Source organism: Panthera leo, chromosome A1, assembly GCF_018350215.1.
Source record: "Panthera leo isolate Ple1 chromosome A1, P.leo_Ple1_pat1.1, whole genome shotgun sequence".
Classification (NCBI taxonomy): domain Eukaryota; kingdom Metazoa; phylum Chordata; class Mammalia; order Carnivora; family Felidae; genus Panthera; species Panthera leo.
Window position 1 is genome coordinate 203,815,222 of NC_056679.1, and position 23,172 is coordinate 203,838,393.

Here is a 23,172-nt window from a genome sequence, read left to right on the forward strand (position 1 = left end):
AAAATCATTGAAATTATTAAATGAGACCTTTGATCACCTGTAATTTCAATTACATATGCCATTCAAATTCCTTAACACAATTAATAATTACAAATTAGTTATATGAGCATCATGACATGTGGTGAGGGAACTGTACCAGTGAAGTTTCAATCAGGGAAGCAGAACCACCGCAGGAAAGAAGAGACTTACTACGAATGCAACTTTACACAATTGTGGATGCCATTGGCTCTGTTTCTGGCCACAGGCCTGAAGTGACTCTCAGTGAGCAGAGTTGACAGCCAACGTGAAGTGGGGGAGAGTGAGGACAAACTTGAACCCTTGTCTGTCTCACACCTAACACGAGTGACCTGCAGAAGCCAGTGCGCTCGGCCAAGACCACATACATGGGCTTTGCCCAGAAAGTTGAGAAGCTGAAGAAAGGGATCCAAAAGGAGTGAGAGAAGCTGGGGTCCCAGCTAGTGTACAAGGTCAACAAGCGGACCTGGAGCAGCAGTCACGCAATGCCGCAGTAGTACCCAGCCAAACAAGCCTTTGTAGTGATACGGCCGTTGCCTGGCCTCATCTTCCGAATCTCACAAAATTTCTCTTGGGACTAACCTAGAATCAGACAAGGAAGGAAATTCTAGGCACTGCACTTCCAGATTAGCTAAATTGACACAAAACCACATTAATTGTGGCCGCCACCCATCAGAAACAGGCTTGCTTCTTGCCTGATAGACTCATCTTCTGAGATCCACCCAGAAGGCAAAGAAAGCCCAAGACCTTGGGAAAAGTTCCTAGTATTAGTACTACTGAATTACCACTGCCCAGTTGCAACTGACTCAATCATTTCTTGGTAACTTGAGCCTTCTCTAATGCAAAGAATCGAGTTCCTCCTTCACTGGTGCTCTGACAAAGATGGAGTAAGGAACAGATTGTGAAAAATACAAGCAATGTGTTTTTTTTTATTTTTTGGGTTTTTTTTGAGAGCAGCATGGGGAAAGAGACATTAGTCAGTACCAAAATTGGCAAATGTCTATTGGCAGTAGAAAAATAAAAAATAATAATAATAATTCCCCCCAAAATGACCGGGAAAATGACAGTTCTCTAGCACAAGAGTTTTATTTAAAACATTAATAACTATGAATTAAAATCTGTATTATGTTAAATATTTGAAGAGAATTACTTCCTTTGAAATGTCTTGATTCAGTGAATTTTCACATGCTATATCCTCCATTTAAAATACTTGTTCTGGGGCTCCTGGGTGGCTCAGTCGGTTAAGCATCTAACTCTTGGTTTTGGCTCAGGTCATGATCTCAAAGTTTTGTGAGTTCGAGCCCCACATCCAGCTCTGGGCTGGCAACACGGAGCCTGCTTAGGATTCTCTATCTCTGTCTCTCTCCACCCCACCCCCGACTTGCACTGTCTCTGTCTCTCTCAAAATAAATAAACTTTAAAATGCTGTTCCTTCCTTATGTACCTAACCATCTCTTATTTATCTTCTAGAACACTTCTCTGCAAAAGCTACCCAGAATTCCCTACTCAAACCCAGGCAACAATCATTCTCTTCTATGAGCTACCTCCATAACTTTCAAATCATTTAATTTTTGCAATTCCACCAAATTATAATTTTATCATTCTTCTATGCATCCCATACTTCACTGCAAGGGACCATGCTACATGCTTCTGCTAATTGGCACAGCACATGGCACACAATAAATAATAGGCTTGTCATCGCCCCTTGATCATATATTTTATAGATAGGAAACCCAACCAAATCAATGGTGGAAGGAACAGAAATAAAAACATTTCAAGCATAAGCAATTTCTAATATCACCTTGTAACAGAAAATGTCATTAGTGCTACCATTAACTGTTTTTTCTTAACGTTTATTCATTTTTGAGAGAGAGAGAGAGAGAGAGTGGGGGACGGGCAGAGAGAGAGGGAGACACAGAATCTGAAGCAGCCTCCAGGCTCTGAATTATCATCACAGAGCCTGATGTGGGGCTAGAACCCACGGACTGTGAGATCGGGACCTGAGCTGAAGTCAGATGTTTAACCGACTGAGCCACACAGGTGCCCCATACCATTAACTCTTTTTGTGGTTTCTTCCAGTTTGAATTCCAACTCCTTACTCCACATCCCTTCTAAAAATCTCATGCCGATGATCTCTGATTCTTCCTTCCTTTGACATCCGCTCCCTCCACTTGGAATCTAAAAGAACTAGCAAAATTTGGGTTTCACCTATCTTGTAAATGCTCCCTTGGTCTCTCTTCTCAGAGGCTTTTCCACCTCATCTCCCCCAGGCTGAGCAGTGGCCAATTCACTTCCTCTCACCCTCTATTCCACCTGGATAAACGCTCTAATCCCCCAGATTCTTGTACAATGGGAACACCTATTATGCAAAGGTCTGCCCAATTGCCCATGTTGTACCTTGCAGTCTAATTTCATTCTCAAGTGGTGGCATGAAAATATTAAATAATGGCACTTTTGAATGTATTTGTTATCTTCTTTGTTCCATTTTGCTCAATTTCCTTTATTTCCGTGGGGGGCAAGAAAATATTCCAGAGGAGCATAAAGCTTATGCATAAAATAGGAAACATGACATTTATTGAAATGACCATGCACTTGTAATTTAAGAAAAAAAACACAGTTAATTGGCAGAAGATACAGTTCTTGTTCCATCTGCCACAGTGTAATTAGGGGAACATTGTGATGTTTTGTGCTCCAATTTCCCCAGTGAAAATTACAATTAATAACATACACAGAAATCGTTATTTTTTTAAAAATATATTTCATCAGTACAAAAGAATTAGATGGGTTATAAATGCTAACCTGTGTTCTTCAAAAAGATGATAATTATCACAGAGCTATTTTTGACCTATCTTTGTTTCAGATGTGCTCCAACTGTGAATGAGTGGTTCAACTTTTAGCTATAGATTTAGTACCAAAGTACTGCTCATAAAATAAGAGATTAGATGATAGAGCACTTTAAATTCCCCATGGGACAGAGGAACATATGAAAAACCTTCCTCCAAACAACTCAATGTCTAAATTTTTAAAAATAAGGTCTCTGAAGTTCACATTCAGTTAGTCTCGTGAGAATAATTAAATGGCTCCTCAGAATTTCTTTGCTTGAAGTATTTGAATCAATTCATTTTAAAGTACTTAAATAGAGCACCTACTACTTTCTTTGTGAAAATAAAATTAATATTCTTTCCTCATTCAAAGGCTACAAGTTGCACCCCAAATATAAATCATAGTAGGAGAAAGTTGCCAAAATATGTTGAGATGATCATATCATCCACGCTTGTGTATTTCTTCCCTCCCATTCCATATTGCTTTAAACATTCTTATAACCTCTTTTATTTCATTTAGACCAAAGAGGAAATTACAGAATGTCAATGTGTAAAGATATTAGTAACCAAGACTGGGTAGGAGGAATAACACTTCAGAGGATGCCAGACTGGATGGATGAAGACCAAGGACCCAACCCACTCCATTCAAACGTCATTGTAACTCACCTTGCTCTCCACCCCACTTTGCCTCTGAAGGAAGATGTGCCCCCAGGAGTAGAAGGAGACAGAAACACCCTGAATTAAGGTCAAGTTTCCATCATCAAGGAAAATGGGAGTTTAATAAAGGAATTCAGGGGGCACCTGGGTGGCTCAGTTGGTTAAGCATGCTACTTTGGCTCAGGTCATGATCTCACGATTAGTGAGTTCAAGCCCCATGTCAGACTCTGTGCTGAAAGCTCAGAGCCTGGAGCCTTCCTCTGACTCTGTGTCTCCCTCTCTCTCTGCCCCTCCCCTGCTTGTGCTCTTCCTGTCTGTCTGTCTCTCTCTCTCTCTTAAAAAAAATAAACAGGATGGGCCAAGATGGTGGAACAGCATGGAAATTGTTTTTTGCGTCTCTCCTCCCTGAAATGAAGCCAGATCAACACTAAACCATCTTGCACACCTAGAAAACTGATTTGAGGATCAACACAACAATCTATACAACCTGAAACACAGAACTCAGGAGGTACATGGTGTGGAGAGATGAACTGAGGGAGAGAGAAGCCATGGGGGGGGGGGGGGCAAGAGCTGTTTTTGCTTGTGGAGAGAGGATGGACATGGTGGGGGGGGGGTAGAGTGCAGATAGCATACCCCCACTCGAAAGCATCTGGAGAGAAAAGAAAGAATACGCGAGAGACTGAACAAAAAAGGGAGAAAGGAGAAAGGAGAGGGTTTAAATTCCATTAAGACTCCATAAACAGGGAAGCATAGAGTCTGAAATGCCACAGCTCAATACCTGGTGGTGCTCTGGTGGGAAGGGCGAATCCTTAGGAACAGAGAGCAAGGTCTGAGGGGTCCTCGGGTCACACACTAGAGGCAGTTCCCCTGCTGGGAGGACATCTGGTAGAGGCTGTGCAGCCATCCCACAGGCAAAGGTCCCAGCAGACCCTGGCAAACAACCACACTCACTGATACTGGAACAAGGACGTTAAGTGGGAAGCCTGATGACAGATGAGTGTTGTGATTTTTCCATGATCCCTGGATGCTGCTGCTACATGACCACGTGAAATTTTTCTGGGGTGGGCTGGCACCCACCCAGTCTCAGGGAATCGGCAGCAGTGCAGTCTCCTGAACATCCCTGGGGATAGCTGGCACCAGGCAATTGCTTGGTGAGACCCTCACCCAGAGGGTCAGAACAGGCCAAAGCCCCAATCTTCAGAAGCGAAGGGTTGGGAAACACAGCTGCATCTGAGATAAAACTCAGGAGGGAGATGTCGCCAGGCAGCCTGATGGCTTGTTTACAGTGTAAAAGCAAGGAGTGGACATAAGCCAGAGACAAAGGTGGGGTGCTTGATGGTCTGTCTGGGAAAGCATAGAGTTCTGGTACTAGGGATTGGGTAGCTGGGTGACACTATTTTCACCCCTCCCGTGCATGTGCATACATACCTATAAGCGCCACAACAATCCACCCCCAGCAAGCTAAGCAGCGCCATCTAGTGGAGAATGGAGCCATTACACTAAGCCCCATCCAATTGGGCCAACTGTGCACTTTAGGAACACCACAAGTCATTCCATCTGCTTAGTTTACTGACTATAACGTGCTTCGTAGTTTGACTTCTAGGAGAAATCGATGTAATTTCAACCATATTTCAGTCTGTTCACAGGTCCATCTATTCGATTTTTTTTCTTTTCTTATTCTTGAATACAGAAAGAGAAAAAAATTATATTTATTTTCCATTTTTATTTAAAATATTTTTAATTTTTCCCACTCTATTTTTTATTTTGTAAATTTTTAAAATTCATTTCACTTCCATCATTTCATTTTATTCTATTCTATTATATTCATGTTTTCAAATTTTCAAACGTTTTCCTTTTTTCTCTTTTCTTATCTTTCCCTTTTTTCTCTAATCTATCAAGCTCCTTTCAACAACCAGACCAAAACACACCTAGGATCTAGCATCCTTTAATTTTTTTGTGTTGTTTTTAATTTTTTAATTTTTCTTTTTTTTACTTTACTAATTCCTTTTCTTCCTTCAAAATGATGAAATGAAGGAATTCACCCCAAAAGAAAGAACAGGAAGAAATTACAGCCAGGGCATTAATCACCACAGATACAGCAAGATGCCTAAACCAAAATTTAGAATCACGATAATAAGAATACTGGCATTGAAAATAGGTTAGAAATCCTTTCTGCAGAGATAAAAGAAGTCAAAGCTAGTCAGGATGAAATAAAAAATGCTATAACTGAGCTGCAATCTCAAATGGATGTCATGGCAGCAAGGATGGAAGAGGCAGAGCAGCAAATCAGAGATAAAGAGGACAAACTTATGGAGAACAATGAAGCAGAAAAAAAGAGGGAGACTAAGGCAAAAGAGCATGATTTAAGAATTAGAGAACTCGCGGGGCGCCTGGGTGGCTCAGTCGGTTAAGCGTCCGACTTCAGCTCAGGTCACGATCTCGCGGTCTGCGAGTTCGAGCCCCGCGTCGGGCTCTGGGCTGATGGCTCAGAGCCTGGAGCCTGCTTCCCATTCTGTGTCTCCCTCTCTCTCTGCCCCTCCCCCGTTCATGCTCTGTCTCTCTCTGTCTCAAAAATAAATAAACGTTAAAAAAAAAATTAAAAAAAAAAAAAAAAAGAATTAGAGAACTCAGTGACTCATTGAAAAGGAATAACATCAGAATCATAGGGGCCCCAGAAAATGAAGAGAGAGAAAAACGGGTATAAGTTTTATGTGAGCAAATCATAGCGGAAAACTTTCCTACCTGGGGAAAGACACAGACATCAAAATCCAGGAAGCACAGAGGACTCCAATTAGATTCAACAAAAACTGACCACCAACAAGGTATATCATAGTCAAATTCCAAAATACTCAGACAAGGAAAGAATTATGAAAGCAACAAGGGAAAAAACTCCTTAACTGACAAGGAAAGACAGCTCAGATTCACAGCAGACATATCCACAGAAACTTGGCAGGCCAGAAAGAAGTGGCAGGATATATTCAATGTGCTGAATCAGAAAAATATGTAGCCAAAAATTCTTTACCAAGCAAGGCTGTCATTCAAAATAGAAGGAGAGATAAAAAGTTTCCCAGACAAACAAAAATTAAAGGAGTTCTTGACCACTAAACCAGCCCAGCAAGAAATTTTAAGGAGAACTCTCTGAGGGGAGAAAAGACAACAAAAATAAAATAAAATAAATAAAACGTATTTTAAAAGACCAAAAGCAACAAAGACTAGAAAGGACCAGAGAACACCAACCAGAAACTCCAAATCTACAGGCAACATAATGGCAATATATTCACATCATTCAGTACCCACTCTAAATGTCAACGGACTAAGTGCTCCAATCAAAAGATATAGAGTAACAGAATGGAAAAGAAAACAAGATCCATCTATATGCTGTTTACAAGAGACCCACTTTAGACCTAAAGACACCTTCAGATTGAAAGGAAGGGGATGGAGAACAATCTATCATGCTAATGGTGGCCAAAAGAAAGCTAGAGTAGCCATACTAATATCAGACAATCTAGACTTTAATGTAAAGACTGTAACAAGAGATGAAGAAGGGCATTATATCATAATTAAGGGGTCTATCCACCAAGAAGATATAACAATTATACACATTTATGCTCCAAACATGGTAACACCCAAATATATAAATCATTAATCACAAACATAAAGAAACTCATTGACAATAAAACCATAATAGTAGGGAACTTCAAAACCACACTTACAACAATGGACAGATCATCTAAACAGAAAATCAAAAAGGAAGGAATGGCTTTGAATGACACACTGTGCCAGACAGACTTAACAGATATATTCAGAACATTTCATCCTAACGCAGTAGAATACACATTCTTCTCAAGTGCACTAGAACATTCTCCAGAATAGATCACATACGGGGACACAAATCATCCCTCAACAAGTACAAAAAGATCGAGATCATACTGTGCATATTTTCAGATCACAACGCTATGAAATTCTAAATCAACCACAAGAAAAAATGTGGAAAGATAATAAATACTTGGAGACTAAAGACCATCCTACTAAAGATGGATGGGCTAACCAAAAAGTTAAAGAGGACATTAAAAAGTACATGGAAGTCAATGAAAATGATAATACCACAGCCCCAAACCTCTGGCACATAGCAAAGGCAGTCATAAGAGGGAAGTATATAGCAATCTAGGCCTTCCTAAAGAAGGAAGAAAGGTCTCAGATACACAACCTACACTTAGACCTTAAGGAGCTGGAAAAAGAACAGCAAATAAAACCCAAAGCCAGCAGAAGACAGGAAATAATAAACATTAGAGCAGAAATCAATGTTATCAAAACAACAACAACAACAAAACAAAAAACAAAACAAAACAGATCAATGAAACCAGAAGCTGGTTCTTTGAAAGAATTAACAAAATTGATAAACCACTAGCCAGTTTGATCAAAAAGAAAAAGGAAAGGACCCAAATAAATAAAATCAAGAATGAAAGAGGAAAGATCACAACCAACACAGCAGAAGTAAGAACAATAACAAGAGATTATAAGCAATTATATGCCAATAAAATGGGCAATCTGAAAGAAATGGACAAATTCCTGAAACAGGAAGAAATACGAAATTTCAACAGACCCATAACCAGTAAGGAAATCGAATTAGTAATCAACAATCTCCCAAAAAACAAGAGTCCAGGGTCAGATGGCTTTCCAGGGGAATTCTACCAAACATTTAAGGAAGAGTTAACATCTATTCTCTTGAAGCTGTTCCAAAAAATAGAAATGGAAGAAAAACTTCCAAACCCTTTCTATGAAGCCAGCATTACCTTGATTGCAAAACCAAAGACCCCACTAAAAAAGGAGAACTATGGGACAATTTTCCTGATGAACATGGATGCAAAAATCCTTAACATATTAGCCAACCAGATCTAACAATACATTAAAAAAATTATTCACTGCGACCATGTGGGATTTATACCTGGGATGCAAGCCTGGTTCAATATCCACAAAACAATCAATCTGATACATCACATCAATAAAAGAAAGGACAAGAACTACATGATCCTCTCAATAGATGCAGAGAAAACATCTGACAAAATACAGCCACCTTTCTTGATAGAAACCCTAGAGAAAGTAGGGATAGAAGGATCATTCCTCAAGATCATAAAAGCCATATATGAAAGACCCACCTCTAATATCACCCTCAATGGGGAAAAACTGAGAGCTTTCCCCCTAAGGTCAAGAACAAGACAGGGATGTCCACTCTATGTTCCAATATTCAACATAGTATTGGAAGTCTTAACCTCAGCAATCATACAACATAAAGGAATAAAAGGCATCAAAATTGGCCAAGAGGAGGTGAAACTTTCACTCTTCACAGATGACATGATACTCTATATGGAAAACCCAAAAGATCCCACCAAAAAACTACTAGAACTGATCCATGAATTCAGCAAACTGGCAGGATATAAAATCAATGCACAGAAATTGGTTGCATTCCTATACACCAATAATGAAGTGACAGAAAGAGAAATCAAGGAATCAATCCCATTTACAGTTGCACCATAAAATACCTAGGAATAAATCTAACCAAAGAGGTGAGAAATCTATACATTGAAAACTATAGAGAGCTTATGAAAGAAACTGAAGAAACAAAAAAATGGAAAAAGATTCCATGTTCCTGGATAGGAAGAACAAATATTGTTAAAATGTCGATACTACCCAAAGCAATCTACATATTCAATGCAACCCCTATCCAAATAACACCAGCATTCTTCACAGAGCTAGCACACACAATCCTAAAATTTGTATGGAACCTGAAGAGACCCCCGAATAGCCAAAGCAATCTTGAAAAAGAAAACCAAAGCTGGAGGCATCACAATCCCAGACTTCAAGCTGTATTACAAAGCTATAATCATCATGACAGTATGGTACTGGCACAAGAACAGACACTCAGATCGATAAAACAAAATAGAGAACCCAGAATTGGACCCACAAATGTATGGCCAACTAATCTTTGACAAAGCAGGAAAGAATGTCCAATGGAATAAAGACAGTCTCTTCAGCAAGTGGTACTGGGAAAAATGGACAGCGACATGCAGAAAAATGAACCTGGACCACTTTCTTACACCATACACAAAAATAAACTCAAAATGGATGAAAGACCTAAACATAAGACAGTAAGGGGCACCTGGGTGGCTCAGTCGGTTAAGCATCTGACTTTGGCTCAGGTCATGATCTCACTGGGTTTGTGAGTTTGAGCCCCACGTTGGGCTCTGTGTTAACAGCTCAGAGCCTGGAGCCTCCTTCAGATTCTGTGTCTCTTCCTCTCTCTGCCCCTCCCATGCTCATGCTCTGTCTCTCAATAATAAATAAACGTTAAAAAAATTAAAAATAAATAAATAAACATAAGACAGTAAGCCATCAAAATCCTCAAGGAGAAAGCAGGCAAAAACCTCTTTGATCTTGGCCGCAGCAACTCTTACCCAACACATCTCCAGAGGCAAGGGAAATAAAAGCAAAAATGAAGTATTGGGACCTCATCAAAATAAAAAGTTTCTGCACAGCAAAGGAAACAATCAGCAAAACTAAAAGGCAACCAACAGAATGGGAGAAGATATTTGCAAATGACATATCAGATAAAGGGGTAGTATCCAAAGTCTATAAAGAACTTATCAAACTCCACACCCAAAAAACAAATAATCCAGTGAAGAAATGGGCAAAAGACATGAATAGACACTTTTCCAAGGAAGACAGCCAGATGGCCAACTGACTGCTTAACCGCACTCAGCATCAGAGAAATACAAATCAAAACCACGATGAGATACCACCTCACACCTGTCAGAATGGCTTACATTAACAACTCAGGCAACAACAGATGTTGGTGAGAATGTGGAGAAAGAGGATCTCTTTTGCACTGCTGGTGAGAATGCAAACTGGTACAGCCACTCTGGAAAACAGTACGGGGGTTCCTCAAAAAATTAAAAATAGAACTACCCTACGACCCAGCAATTGCACTACTAGGTATCTATCCAAGGGATACAGGTGTGCTGTTTCGAAGGGGCACATGCACCCCAATGTTTATAGCAGGACTATCAACAATAGCCAAAGTACGGAAAAAGCCCAAATGTCCATTGATGGATGAATGGATAAAGAAGACATAGTATATATACACAATGGAGTATTACTTGGCAATCAAAAAGAATGAAATCTTGCCATTTGCAACTATGTGGATGGACCTGGAAGGTATTATGCTAAGCAAAATTAGTCAGAAAGACAAAGATCATATGACTTCACTTATATGAGGAATTTAAGATACAAAACAGATGAACATAAGTAAAGGGAAGCAAAAAATAATATAAAAACAGGAGGGTGGCAAAACATGAGACTCTTAAATATAGAGAACAAACAGAGGGTTGCTGGAGGGGTTGTGGGGCGATGGGCTAAATGGGTAAGGGGCATTAAGGAATTTACTCCTGAATTCATTGTTGCACTACATGCTAACTAACTTGGATGTAAATTTTAAAATAAACAAATAAAAAGGAAAACAAAACAAAACAAAAACCCCACAACCAACAACTCGTGCCGAGAGCACTTTTTAGTAAATTATGCTGAAGTTAAAAAAAATAAAATAAGAAATAAGAAATTAAAATAAAATGGAAGTCAGTTCAGTTATAGAAAATAAAGTCATATTTTGGGACGTCTTAGTTTGTGCCCTGGGAGATGAAAATTCATAGCAAAAAGCTTTGGCCAGACTGGTTGTCAGGTGGGCAGTTGTTGGAGGTCCAAGTAGGCATGGAAGTGCAGTAGGTATGATTCTGGAAAGCATAACATAGAAAGCATTTTGGAAAATCTGCTCCAAAGTCTCCTTTATTCTTCTCCTAAGTAAGAAGCGACCCCAGGACTTAAACTTTTGTGTATGCGGCAAATGGCAGCAGCTGCTGGGAGAAAGGGTAGGACAAATCACTACTGGATAACCAGCAACTTTTGTCATGTAAAAACAGCTGTCGCTTGTTTCTTCTACAAGGTTCACATTTCTTCATATCATTTTGTCAGTGGTTGGGATCTTCTTGCTGAAATCTCAATTGGGTTTTTTAAAAATATACTTAAACAGTTTAGAAAGATATGGTTCCTCCCTTTCTTGAGTGCCATCTTTCCTTTAGCTATTTTTGTTTAAGAAACATCAACAGAGTGGTTAAGTGGACCCAGTTAAGTGGAACCTCGTCAGATCTAGGTTGCCATTTTCTATTGTAGAAGGCACTGAAAACCCACAGGATGTGGACAGGATGTTGCCTAGCACAAAATGAGTACTCGTTAACTAGTAGCTACTGTTACTATTACCAGCTGAGATACTAAATTGAATAAGGGGACAAAGTCTGTCTATCTGGAATTAAAAAAAAAAAAAAGTTAAGATAAGCTTCCAGATAATGAGTCCTAAACATAAATCCATGTGGGACACACACAAAAATGCACTCCCCTCCCTCCATCCAAGCTGCATACTAATATACTTATTAATAAAATGCCTTTATATTTAATTTAGCAAAAGGTGAAACATTCCAGGAATGTATGCATGACCAAAAGTGAATGAATGTTTTCATTAGAGAAAACAGTAACCCTTTTCCTGGCAATGCCATCATCCAACTACTTGTCCTGTGTTCATCATTAAAATCCAACCATTGGTGCTTACACAGACCGTATTCTGGGTGAGATGCATTACAGCAAGGACCAAATCCAGTACAAGTACTCTAAAGTTCTTACATATAGAGTTAAGATTTTCATAAGATTTCCTATTATAGTCTTCGAATGCTCTATTGGTCTCACTTACAACCATGATTCTAATCTTTATGTGACCATGTTTCCAGGTTACTATAATTATACCCAACACTAATGAAGCAGTGATCCCCAATCAGACACAAGGGTGTGGACCTAAAGTATGTCCTGTCCAAGCTTCCATGCTCATACATACCCCAATGGGACAAAACCACAGAGCTGGCTATAATTTGCAAGAACAAAATTTTCCATGAATCAGTAGAAGCCTGAAAGTTTTAAAGGCACTTTTCTAGAGGGAGTGATTTCTGAAGCAAACTGTTCCAGTAAACTCGGAGAGTAGTGACAAACATTCAAAAATAAAGCCATGTGGGGCACTCAGGTGGCCTAGTTGTTTAAGTGTCAGACTTCCTCTCAGGTCACAATCTCACAGTTCGTGAGTTCAAGCCCCCGGTCAGGCTCTGTGCTGACACCTCAGAGCCTGGAGCCTGCTTCAGATTCTGTGTCTCCCTCTCCCTCTGCCCCTACCCCACTTATGCTCAATCTCTGTCTCTCAAAAATGAATGAACATTAAAGGAAAAAAAGATTACAAATAAAGCCATGACATTCTGTTTCATCCATCTGGGGAAGAAGCTATCTCCCTACTGACATAACACAAGGTGGTTAGTCAGTCACACTTTATCCTATTTCTCTATAGACGTTTAAATGTGACATTTCAGTTCAAACCAGTGTTTATGTATGTGTAGCAGAGAACTAGAATCACAAGGTCTGGATAGAATTAACCAGGCACAGACCCTGCCACATTAGTGTAAGCCCTGTACTCTTGTGGAAAGTGCATTCCCCAAATGGGAGAAAGAAGGGGCAAAGGCAAGGCTGGCTGATAGCAACTCACTGGCTTTTGGAAAATCAGGTCCAGAAAAGAGCTCATTTAGATAAAAGTTCACTGGCTAACTCCAGTTCTACACATTACTAGAGAAGTTTCCAAGTTTTGCTTTTCCTAGAGTAAGCCAGAAACAACGTAGGTGGATGGGGGGGATTAAAAAAAAAAGTGGCCTTATTTCAATTTCTGAATGGTCCATTTCCGTGTGTTTTGACTGTGCCCTACATCAAATCACATTGCTGCTGTGTTTTTCATCTTCCCAAGTGCAAAAGGAAGGAGAAGGAGAAGGTTCTTGGATCTTCCCATTCTCTCTTTATGGTAGAGGAAACAGGAACACCTGCAATCCCTTGCCCTGAGTTCTCACTTCCTTTTTCATGTCTCTCCATTGTTGGGGGAAGGAACTAGCCACCATCACTCCACGTGTCACCTGCATACCCCAAATCCACATCACTTCAGTTCTTCTCAAAGTCTGTAACAACCACTTTGACTCCCCGCCATTCTATTGCTGCCACTTGTATGTGCCCCCAAACTCACAGTGACCTTAGGTGAGCTGGATAACTCTCCTCCCCATTCCATTACCTCTCTGCCTTTGTTATCCCCAGTAACTCCACACAACAAAAGTCCAAGTACCCAGATCTCTGAGGGCTGTTTTGGTCTACGGGTGAAATTTGAAATATCCAGGGGCAAACTGGACTCTCTAACTTTTAGACTACTTTTTCATTGGTATTATACTTCAGAAATAGGCTTTTTAAAAGAATTGGAAAGCAGAGTTTAAAGTTGTGATCTTTGACAAGAATATGAAGTACAAATATTTTACGTAGAATGAGGTAGTCATATGCTTTCACAATCAACGTGACAGAGATGTAATATCTCCCCACTATTTAGAGTCCAAGCCTTTAAAGTTCTTCATAATCATAAACTAGATGTTCTCTACCTATTCAATATAATTTTCCACTCCTCCCCCAAATAAATTATCTACCAAGACCCTATCTTTTCCTCCCACTATCTTTTTTTTTTTTTAATTTTTTTTTTCAACGTTTTTTATTTATTTTTGGGACAGAGAGAGACAGAGCATGAACGGGGGAGGGGCAGAGAGAGAGAGGGAGACACAGAATCGGAAACAGGCTCCAGGCTCCGAGCCATCAGCCCAGAGCCTGACGCGGGGCTCGAACCCACAGACCGCGAGATTGTGACCTGGCTGAAGTCGGACGCTTAACCGACTGCGCCACCCAGGCGCCCCTTCCTCCCACTATCTTAACCATCGTAAGTCAAGAGTTTGAAATAGTCAACATTCTAATTGCTGTCTCATTATCTCCTTCCTTTTGCACAAGACTATCTACTGTCTCATTCTAATTACTGTCTAATTATCTCAATTACTGTCTCTCATTATCTAATTACTGTCTCATTATCTCATTATACCCACTTTATCCAAAAGATTTCCCTCCAGAATTACAGTATATACCATGCTAAATGTCTATATAACCACTTAAATAGTGAACAGTTCAATTCCTTAGCCCAATATGTAACTTCTAAGAGATAAGCTTAAAAACAGCAATCTTGGGGTGTTGGGTGGCTCAGATGGTTAAGCGTCTGGCTCTTGATTTTGGCAGGTCATGATCTCGTGATTTGTGGGATGGAGCCTCACATCAGGCTCTGCGCTGACAGCAGGGAGCCTACTTAGGGTTCTCTCTCTCTCTCTCTCTCTCTCTGCCTGTCCCCTGCTCACATCCTTCCCTCTCCCTCCCTCCCTCCCTCTCTCCGTCTCTCTCAAAATAAACATTTTAAAAAAAAGAACAGCAATCTTGAGTGCTTCAAAATTCAAATGTTACCATTTCTACTGCTTTACTTAACTAACACTTTAAAAGTTTCACTTTAGGGGCGTATGGGTGGTTCAGTTGGTTGAGTGTCCAACTCTTAATTTCAGCTTAGGTCATGGTCCCAGAGTCATGAGATGGAGCCCCACTTTGGACTCCGTGCTGAGCATGGAGCCTGCTTAAGATTCTCAAGTTCTCTCCCTCTGCCCCTCTCCCTACTCCTGTCCTCTCTCTCAAATTAAAAAAAAAAAAAAAGAAAAGTCTCACTTAAAAGTGTTTTTTTTCCTCCTTGTTAATTACACTAATTTATCTTTCCTTTGGGAATCTAAAGAGCAGCTGGAACATGCAAGTTGCTGCCACTGACGTGTAGAATTTTGGTTGTTTGTTTTTCTCCTCTTACCATTCTGACCCAATATTTGTTGGCAAAGACTCTCAAAAACTGGCAGGAGCTATAAATTAGATATTTGAACTATTCTCCCCTAGCTATACAAATGAGCTGTCCAACTTTCCAGTACTAAAATGCTTTAATTCACAAGACGTATGCCTTAAGGGACTTGAAAATTTGCCTCTAAGTCAGATGAACACATGGGTTATGAGTTATTAATTATACATAATAAGGCTTTGGGATAGGATAAATTGAACTAAACCCTAAACCTGACTGACAGATAATATATCCCATATTTGTGTTGGATGAGAAAACAGCAAAATCTAAAAGTTAGGGCCATGACTTGGATAGAATCAGAAAGGCCAAGGCCCACTATCCAGATTCATTACAAAATACCTAACTGTTATTCCCTGACTCCATCAAGGCCTGAACGCCCACTGCAGAAAAAGATTAGTCCTCTCTCTCCGTCCTATTCCAATCCCTAGGAAAAAAATACAGAGAGAATGATAAAAAGATTTATATGCTGAAAAACTGTCCAGAGTTAGACAGAAACATACATATAATGTATTAAAATTTATCCATTTACTTATATATATTCTTTACTTAGATGAGTAATTTAAACACAAACTTCCAATTTAAGACAAACGAGAAAATAACGGACGGTCAAAAAGGCCTAAAAGACACATCAACATTAGCACTTCACTGCCTACGCGTAATTCTTTTTTTTTGGTAACACACTGTGGGGTACAATGGACTTTTAAAAAACTTATTTCCAGTTGAATATCTATACATAGTGTAACAATACAAGAATAAAAAATAAGTCATATCTTCCAGTTGTATGCCTTAGAAAAAAAAGAACAATAAAATAGGATGGATGAAAATTATTTCTGTTGATTTTAGACTTCACCATAAATAATCCAAGGTCACCAACCTTTGGGAGTATTAATTTAAGAAATTTTGTATCCAAAAAATCATTTAAATATCCTAAGCAATAAAGTAAAATAAAACCAACTGAAGCATAGTTTTTAACTCAAGTAATACAACTAGATGACAAAGGATTAGTCAGCAGCAAAGAATGAGGTCCTAAATTCTGAAAATATAGAAAAAGATTTACTACAATAACAAAAATAAATAAATCCAAGTATCATTATTTTTAGTTTAAGCTGAATCCAGGAATTATCTCATTAAAAAAAAAAAAAATCCAAGTTGCTGCTTTCCAGATATACCCACAAGTACTTTGGGAAAAGGAAAAGGGCATAAAGATACGATTTATTGTTTTCCTAGTAGAACTTTCATGATGTAATTCAGACTTGAGGTTACTAATGACCTGAGATCCATTAGCAAATTGCATTTATTACTTAAAAATTAAAAAGGAGCCTTTCCTGCTTTAAAACACATGTACACACCCACACAAACACACACAAACAGATCTTAATCTCAAGCACAGCAAAACAGAAGTTGATTACCAAACCAATAGATATCGTGAGTTATAAACTGAGTAAACATGAGCATTACAGTAAAAAATTTCACAACAGTTAATTCTTTTTCTGCTTTAGAGATAGTTTATATGTGCTTATAATTATTTCAAGAAACTTAGTACCAAATTAGTTACAGAGAGAGACAGATATTCCAAGTATTCACTCATTCATTCACCTATACATAGCTTTTGGCACAGTAGCAAAGTCACAAAGAAAATCTACACTTTTACTGCAAAAAGACATGGTCTTTACTGATGTTTAGATAAACAAAGAGGTAGCTAATAAAAAAAAGGGCCACCATTTTTCTCAAATGTCATCAATTACATAAGACCTCAAAACACATTCTGATTTGGAAAAAAAAATTCTTGCCAACAATTAAGAGAGCGAGTAATTTCATCTATTTCCCAGTGGCAAGTCTTCCCCGGATGGTAGTAACCAGCAAAACTATTCACTTGAGCCTTTTGTCACCAGAGACCATTGCTACATCTCTACGCAAACATGATGAACTGAATTTATTAGTCAAATAGCTGAATTCCATTCAAGTGCACTTAATACAGTAATACACTTTATAAATTGATTGAAATTAAAAACACCTCTGATTGGAAATGGGATTCTTAAGAATACAATACTGATTTCAAATTATATGTTTCACTGGTGTCCTGATGAAACATACAAAGCAAATGATGTCATTGTTTCCAGCATCTCTGAAAGATTACCTAGTCCCTTAAGGTATTAAAATAGAAGTGAGAAAATACATCCCTGAAATCTAGAATTGGTAGTACAGTTTGAAAAGTTGAAGCCAATTTGATATGGTTAATTCAGATCATGGTTAAATGGTAAGAGGATAGCTCAGGAGTTGACACAAGTCTCAAATTAGTAATCTTTGTTGAAAAAACATAAACGAAGGTACCTGTAATGTTTACAAGGTCAGAGTGTTCAGATCCATGTATGTAAGTCCTAAGATCCTAAAAACTTAATCTCTTAAAATATTGTTGACCATTGAGGAAGAATAAAAAAATCCAAATGGATTACATCTAAAATGAGGCTGTTCTTTCTCCTTTTATAAAATACTTTTGGAATTCATAACACAAAAAATATGCACAGAAATACATTCAGAATTTTCAATCTTTTAAAAAAAAATCAAGGGATCTTGAAAAATATCCCTGTTTGCTTTGCATTCTTCAGTCTTCCTTCTCTTCCAAGAGCTTTGCTACAGATGTCTATCAGCTGTATAGAGTGATACTTTATTTGCCTGTTCCCACAACAGAAGAGGTGGCTTTGTCGGACAACAGCTTGGTCTTGAAAATTTACTTCTGGTAGGATTCTCTCACTTTTGCCTGCAGCGCATCACATGTCTTCTTGGCATCGCCTAGAAGCATGGCCGTGTTGGGTTTGTAGAAGATTGGATTGTCCACTGCAGCATAGCCAACACCCAGTGACCTCTTCATAACGATGACCTAAGGAGCAAAGATTAAGGGACAAAATGAGTGTATTTAACAGACTGGGCTGGGATGTGATAGGTATGCCCACACTGCCCTGCCCTAGCTTTAAATGAAGCATCACCACTACTAACTCCTGAGTACACAGTTTTCTAAAATGCACAAGGAGTTGTTTTTTTAATGCAGGCACACATTGTATTAACTTTAATTTTTTAAATGTGCCCATACTCACATCCAAGAGAGAAAAATCTTGTTAACAATAAATAGTTTATCTATGAAACATAAGATTACAAGTGATTTTCTTCTCAGAGCTTTTCTCTATAAAGACCCTGTAACATTTTCTACTCAGAAAAATAAGCATCTTTCTCTAATGTGTTAAAGAGAGCAAACTTAGTGCATAAGCTTCTAATGGGAAAATGGCATGATTCCTATTCCACCACTTTAAAGTACATCAGAAGGTTCCAGGCGCGCCTGGGTGGCTCAGTCAGTAAAGTGTCTGAATCTTGATTTCCGCTCAGATCATGATCTCACAGTGGTGGGTTCAAGCACCAGGTTGGGCTCCGTGCTGACAGTACAGAGCCTGCTTGGTGTTCTCTCTCTCTCTGCCCCACCCTGGCTCACTCGCACTCTCTCTTTCTCAAAATAAATAAATAAACATTAAAAAGAAAAAGAAGGTGCCAAGACAAAAGCCCAAAGAGCAATCTAGCCCATCACATGACAGAGGTAATAACTAATATTACAGTCCTACAAAGCAAAATGGAAGAAGCAAACCTGTCTCTAATATTGATGTAGTATAGTCATTGACACCTACGTGGATTATGGATGGTGCTATCCTGTTAAATAGCACGTCAGTTCTCAGGAAAATAAAAAGCCTTTCTGTGGTTGTCTAGGTAGTTTATCCAAAAATGAAAGCAGTCTAAATTTATTCACACTTCACTCAGCCTTAGTATAGTCTTCTTCAAATTCTCCAGTTTGATGACGAATGCAGTAATTTTTTATCTACACATGAGTAAGTGCGTATCACACTCCCATATTTTCAATGAAGAGAAACAAAATTAAAGGGAAATGTACTTACATAATTACATAATTATGACTGTTAAAATGCAGATCTGACCTAAGGGTAGTAAAGACATGTCCCTCGAGTGAGGCAGGGGAAAGGTATAAGCCTTTGAGTCTCTATGACCCAGCGGTGAGCCTCCACAGAGGTGATGTGTGCGAGCAGGCCTTGCTTCCTTATGCCACGTTATAGTTTGGATTTCTAAATCACCTTTCTTCCAGACACCCCATAACAACAACAAATTCCCTTTAAAAAAATTAAATGAAAAAACATGCTCATCTTCGTATATGAAGGCAATGATATGACTCACTGTCCCAGAGGGAAGCCATCTGCTTCACTGGACTCTATCTGGAAGTCAGCCAGACTCATTCCAAAAGCTCACAGCTCTTTTTTCAGCTGTGGCTACAGATTTTGTTAATCCATCCACATAATATCGTTTGGTTCTAATGGTGACCAGGGCATTCACTCGGGTTCTCTACTGGCCACCGAACAGACAGAAGCTGGATATAGAGAGCTAGGCCCTACACCCACTCAAGCTCCCGTGGCTTTTAAAAGGCATCAGCGCTCCTCCCCGAGTGAACCAGGATGGCTCTGTGCGCATGTCTGAAGAGACATTTGACTATGAGAATGAAACACAAGTCTGAAACTTTACCTGCTTTGATTTCCAGACCTCGAGGACTGGCATGCCTGCAATAATAGAGTTGGGGTCTTCCTGAGCTGCTGAATTAACAGTGTCATTAGCTCCAATTACAAGGACCAGATCGGTGTCTACGTAATAAAGGAAAAAAAAAGAGAAAATATAAGTCTCAAATAGGCTACTTTCATTTTTTTTCAGGCAAATTATAGTGATCTGCACTTTGTAACAATAGTAACAAAAGCCAACATTTATAGGATGCACACTTGTGCCAGGCACTGTACAAAGAGCTTTATCAGAGAGGGTCGGTAACTTAGCCAATGCCACACAGCTAAAAGCAGTAGGTCCTGCATGTGAACCTGAGCATGCTGACTGGAGCTTACATTATTGTGCTTTCCCTCCCCCCAGATGCATCTACCTAATCTAACTTTGCGGTTTTTTTTATTATCTCAAAATGATCTTGTTGGTTATATTATTTTTTAGAAGACTGGCATTCCATTTTCAACTTTTAAAATGACCACATATGATGCTATTTGATGTCTCAAAGAAAATGGTCTAAGAGTCTGTACTGTATTAAAGCTGTGCCCATAATTCCTGGAACTGGCAGGTTTCACACAAAATTTTGCAACAGTGAAATCTCAAAGGGGGCATAAAATTAAAATGGTCCAAACTCCCTCTTTAAGGACTATAATATAAATTACCTTAGAACTTTGCCAAAAATGCCATGTGAATGTAGATACACATATAACTTCATTATTTTTCTCTAATAAACAGTATTTTTTAAGTTTACAGTGGACACTTGCCAGGGGGAACTGGTTTAACTTTAACAAACATGATCTTGGGCCAAATGTCATTAACATTCAACATCTACCCAATGACAGCCATAAAGTACAGCACCTTATCTACTGAAATCCTAGTACTTTAAAAGAAAATAGAAAACTACTTTATTGATTATGAATCAGTACAATTAGAAGCCAGGAAAATCTCAGACACTGGCTAGCATTATACATTAAATTAGCAACAGAAGCAATTTTATAAATGAGAAACCTGAGGCTGGGATCTAGTGCAAACAAGCGAGAATTGTGACCTAGATCCCAAAGCCAGATCTCTTCCGAGTCCCTCTGCAATGAGCTCCACTATCTCTCAAGATTTTCACCACCCCTCAAAGGCACAAAAGTACCCATGCTACTCACAAATCTGTTGTGCCTTATTCAGTACCGTCTTTCACTGCTTTCATTTCAACTGCACACCTACTAGGGGTAGGTTACTCTTCATTGGACTAGTGGGTGTTCAGAAATCCCACAATTTACGTCCTAAGACGGGCGTTGCTTTATTCAGACTAAGAATATTTAGACTTCAGCATCGCCTCTACCACTTACCTGGGAAATCATGGTTGATCTCGTCCATTTCCAGCACAATATCATATGGCACCCCAGCCTCAGCCAGCAGCACATTAAGCTGACCAGGCATCCGGCCTGCAACTGGGTGAATTCCAAACCTAGACATGAAACAAATGAACAGCTGGCCTTACTTGATGGGCCAAAATGTACAGAGACCCCAACATCACCTCCAAATCTGCACACTTTGTTCTTGGCACCTCTACTTTTCCTGGTACTATCTGATCTCTACAGGCGGGACTAGAACTAGTCCAGATATATGATCAATCTACAAATATTGAAGTTGGAGGTTTAATATCTCAGTATACACAAATGATAACTCCTCTCAAAAAATAAGTGTAACCTTAGAACCTGACTCTTCCATATGTTTTAAGTACAAAGAATTTCCAACAACATTAATAAATAAGATCACCTTACATTTAATAAGCATTATGTTCTCTCATGATACTTTCTGATAAATCTTGAATCTTTAAAAACTTATGTAAGTCAGCCTGGAATTAAACACTTGCCATGAAAAATCAACATTATTCCATCAAAAGCTGACTTCACATTCAACTTTAACCTCTATGTTCAAAGCTGGAGAAATAAAACAGTGTCATGGACAGGAGTTAACAGCCTACAATCTTTCAGAAAACGATATGAAGCATTACTCTGCATCCCAGAAGAAATGTGATAGCAACATGCTGGAGTGTTTCAAAGACAGAGTGATACACAAATCAGAGCTCCACACTTTTATTAAGGCAAAAGAAACTGAAGCATCCAGCAATTTCTTTCAACCACAACCATAATGGGATCTTTGGAGTCATTTAATCCAGCCCCTTGCCCACAGTATTGATCTGTCTCCTCAGCACTGGGCACAGTGCTTGACACACAGGAAGGGCTCAATATAAAGTGAGTGAGTGAGTGAGTGAATGAGTGAATGAATCCAGCGAAGAAATGCATTTGATAGTAGTTCTTGGCAGGGATCTATCCGACTTCAGTTTAAACACTTTCAGTAACCAGAAACTTACTCCTTCCTAAGGTCTATTCCATTACTAGACAATCTCAAAAATTATATAACACACACACACACACACACACACACACACACACACACACACACACACATTCATATTCAACCGAAGGGAACCCCTATCTCATTGCTTTCCAAGGTCTGTAGTTTTGCTCTGGAGCCATAATGAGTTTATTCCCTCTTTCATATGTGGATTCCTCTGAGCTATCCTACGATGCTCACTAAGCAAAACATCCTCAATTCTTTCAATTACTTAATGCTGACAGATCCGCTGCTCTCTGAGTCCCATTTCCACAATGCAATATCCAGCTCAAATCTCAGTCCCCCAAAGTGAATACAGTATGCTGGATGCAATCTAGATGCATAAGGCACAGCAAGAAAATCCCATCCTTAGACCTTTCATTGACAATGATGCCTAAGTCGGCCTTAGCTTTTAGGGCCGCCACAATACACTGCTGGCTCACACAAAAATCATGTCATTTAAGACACAGAAACTGCTGTCAAGTCAGGTGTCCCCACTGTTAATAGAGGTCCTGCTGGGAACAGATTAAAGCAGCACAGGAATTGACCCCTCCCAAAAACACAGACCTGAAAAGAGCTTTAAAATGGCCATTTAATTGCCCAAATAGATGATAAGGGATTTTCCCACATCTTTAAAAGTGATAATGAAGTGGCGCCCGGGTGGCTCAGTCGGTTGAGCGTCCGACTTCGGCTCAGGTCATGATCTCGCGGTTTGTGGGTTCGAGCCCCGCGTCAGGCTCTGTGCTGACAGCTCAGAGCCTGGACCCTGCTTCGGATTCTGTGTCTCCCTCTCTCTCTGCTCCCCACCCCCCAACTCACACTCTGTCA

At 39.4% G+C, this 23,172-nt stretch overlaps 1 protein-coding gene across 2 annotated transcripts in view; it reads right to left on the reverse strand.

Annotated features, from left to right (window-relative positions):
* Positions 1–16,845: 16,845 nt before the first annotated feature.
* The window catches only part of NNT (nicotinamide nucleotide transhydrogenase), a 94,859-nt gene continuing 88,532 nt past the window's right edge, over positions 16,846–23,172 (reverse strand). For both annotated transcript variants that reach the window (XM_042950322.1, XM_042950313.1), the window contains exons 20-22: positions 21,294–21,412; positions 19,933–20,048; positions 16,846–18,241 (exon numbers count right to left, since the gene is read on the reverse strand). In XM_042950322.1, coding sequence (XP_042806256.1) covers positions 18,092–18,241; positions 19,933–20,048; positions 21,294–21,412 — 385 coding nt within the window. In that variant the 3' untranslated portion in view covers positions 16,846–18,091. The remainder of the gene's footprint in view (positions 18,242–19,932; positions 20,049–21,293; positions 21,413–23,172) is intronic.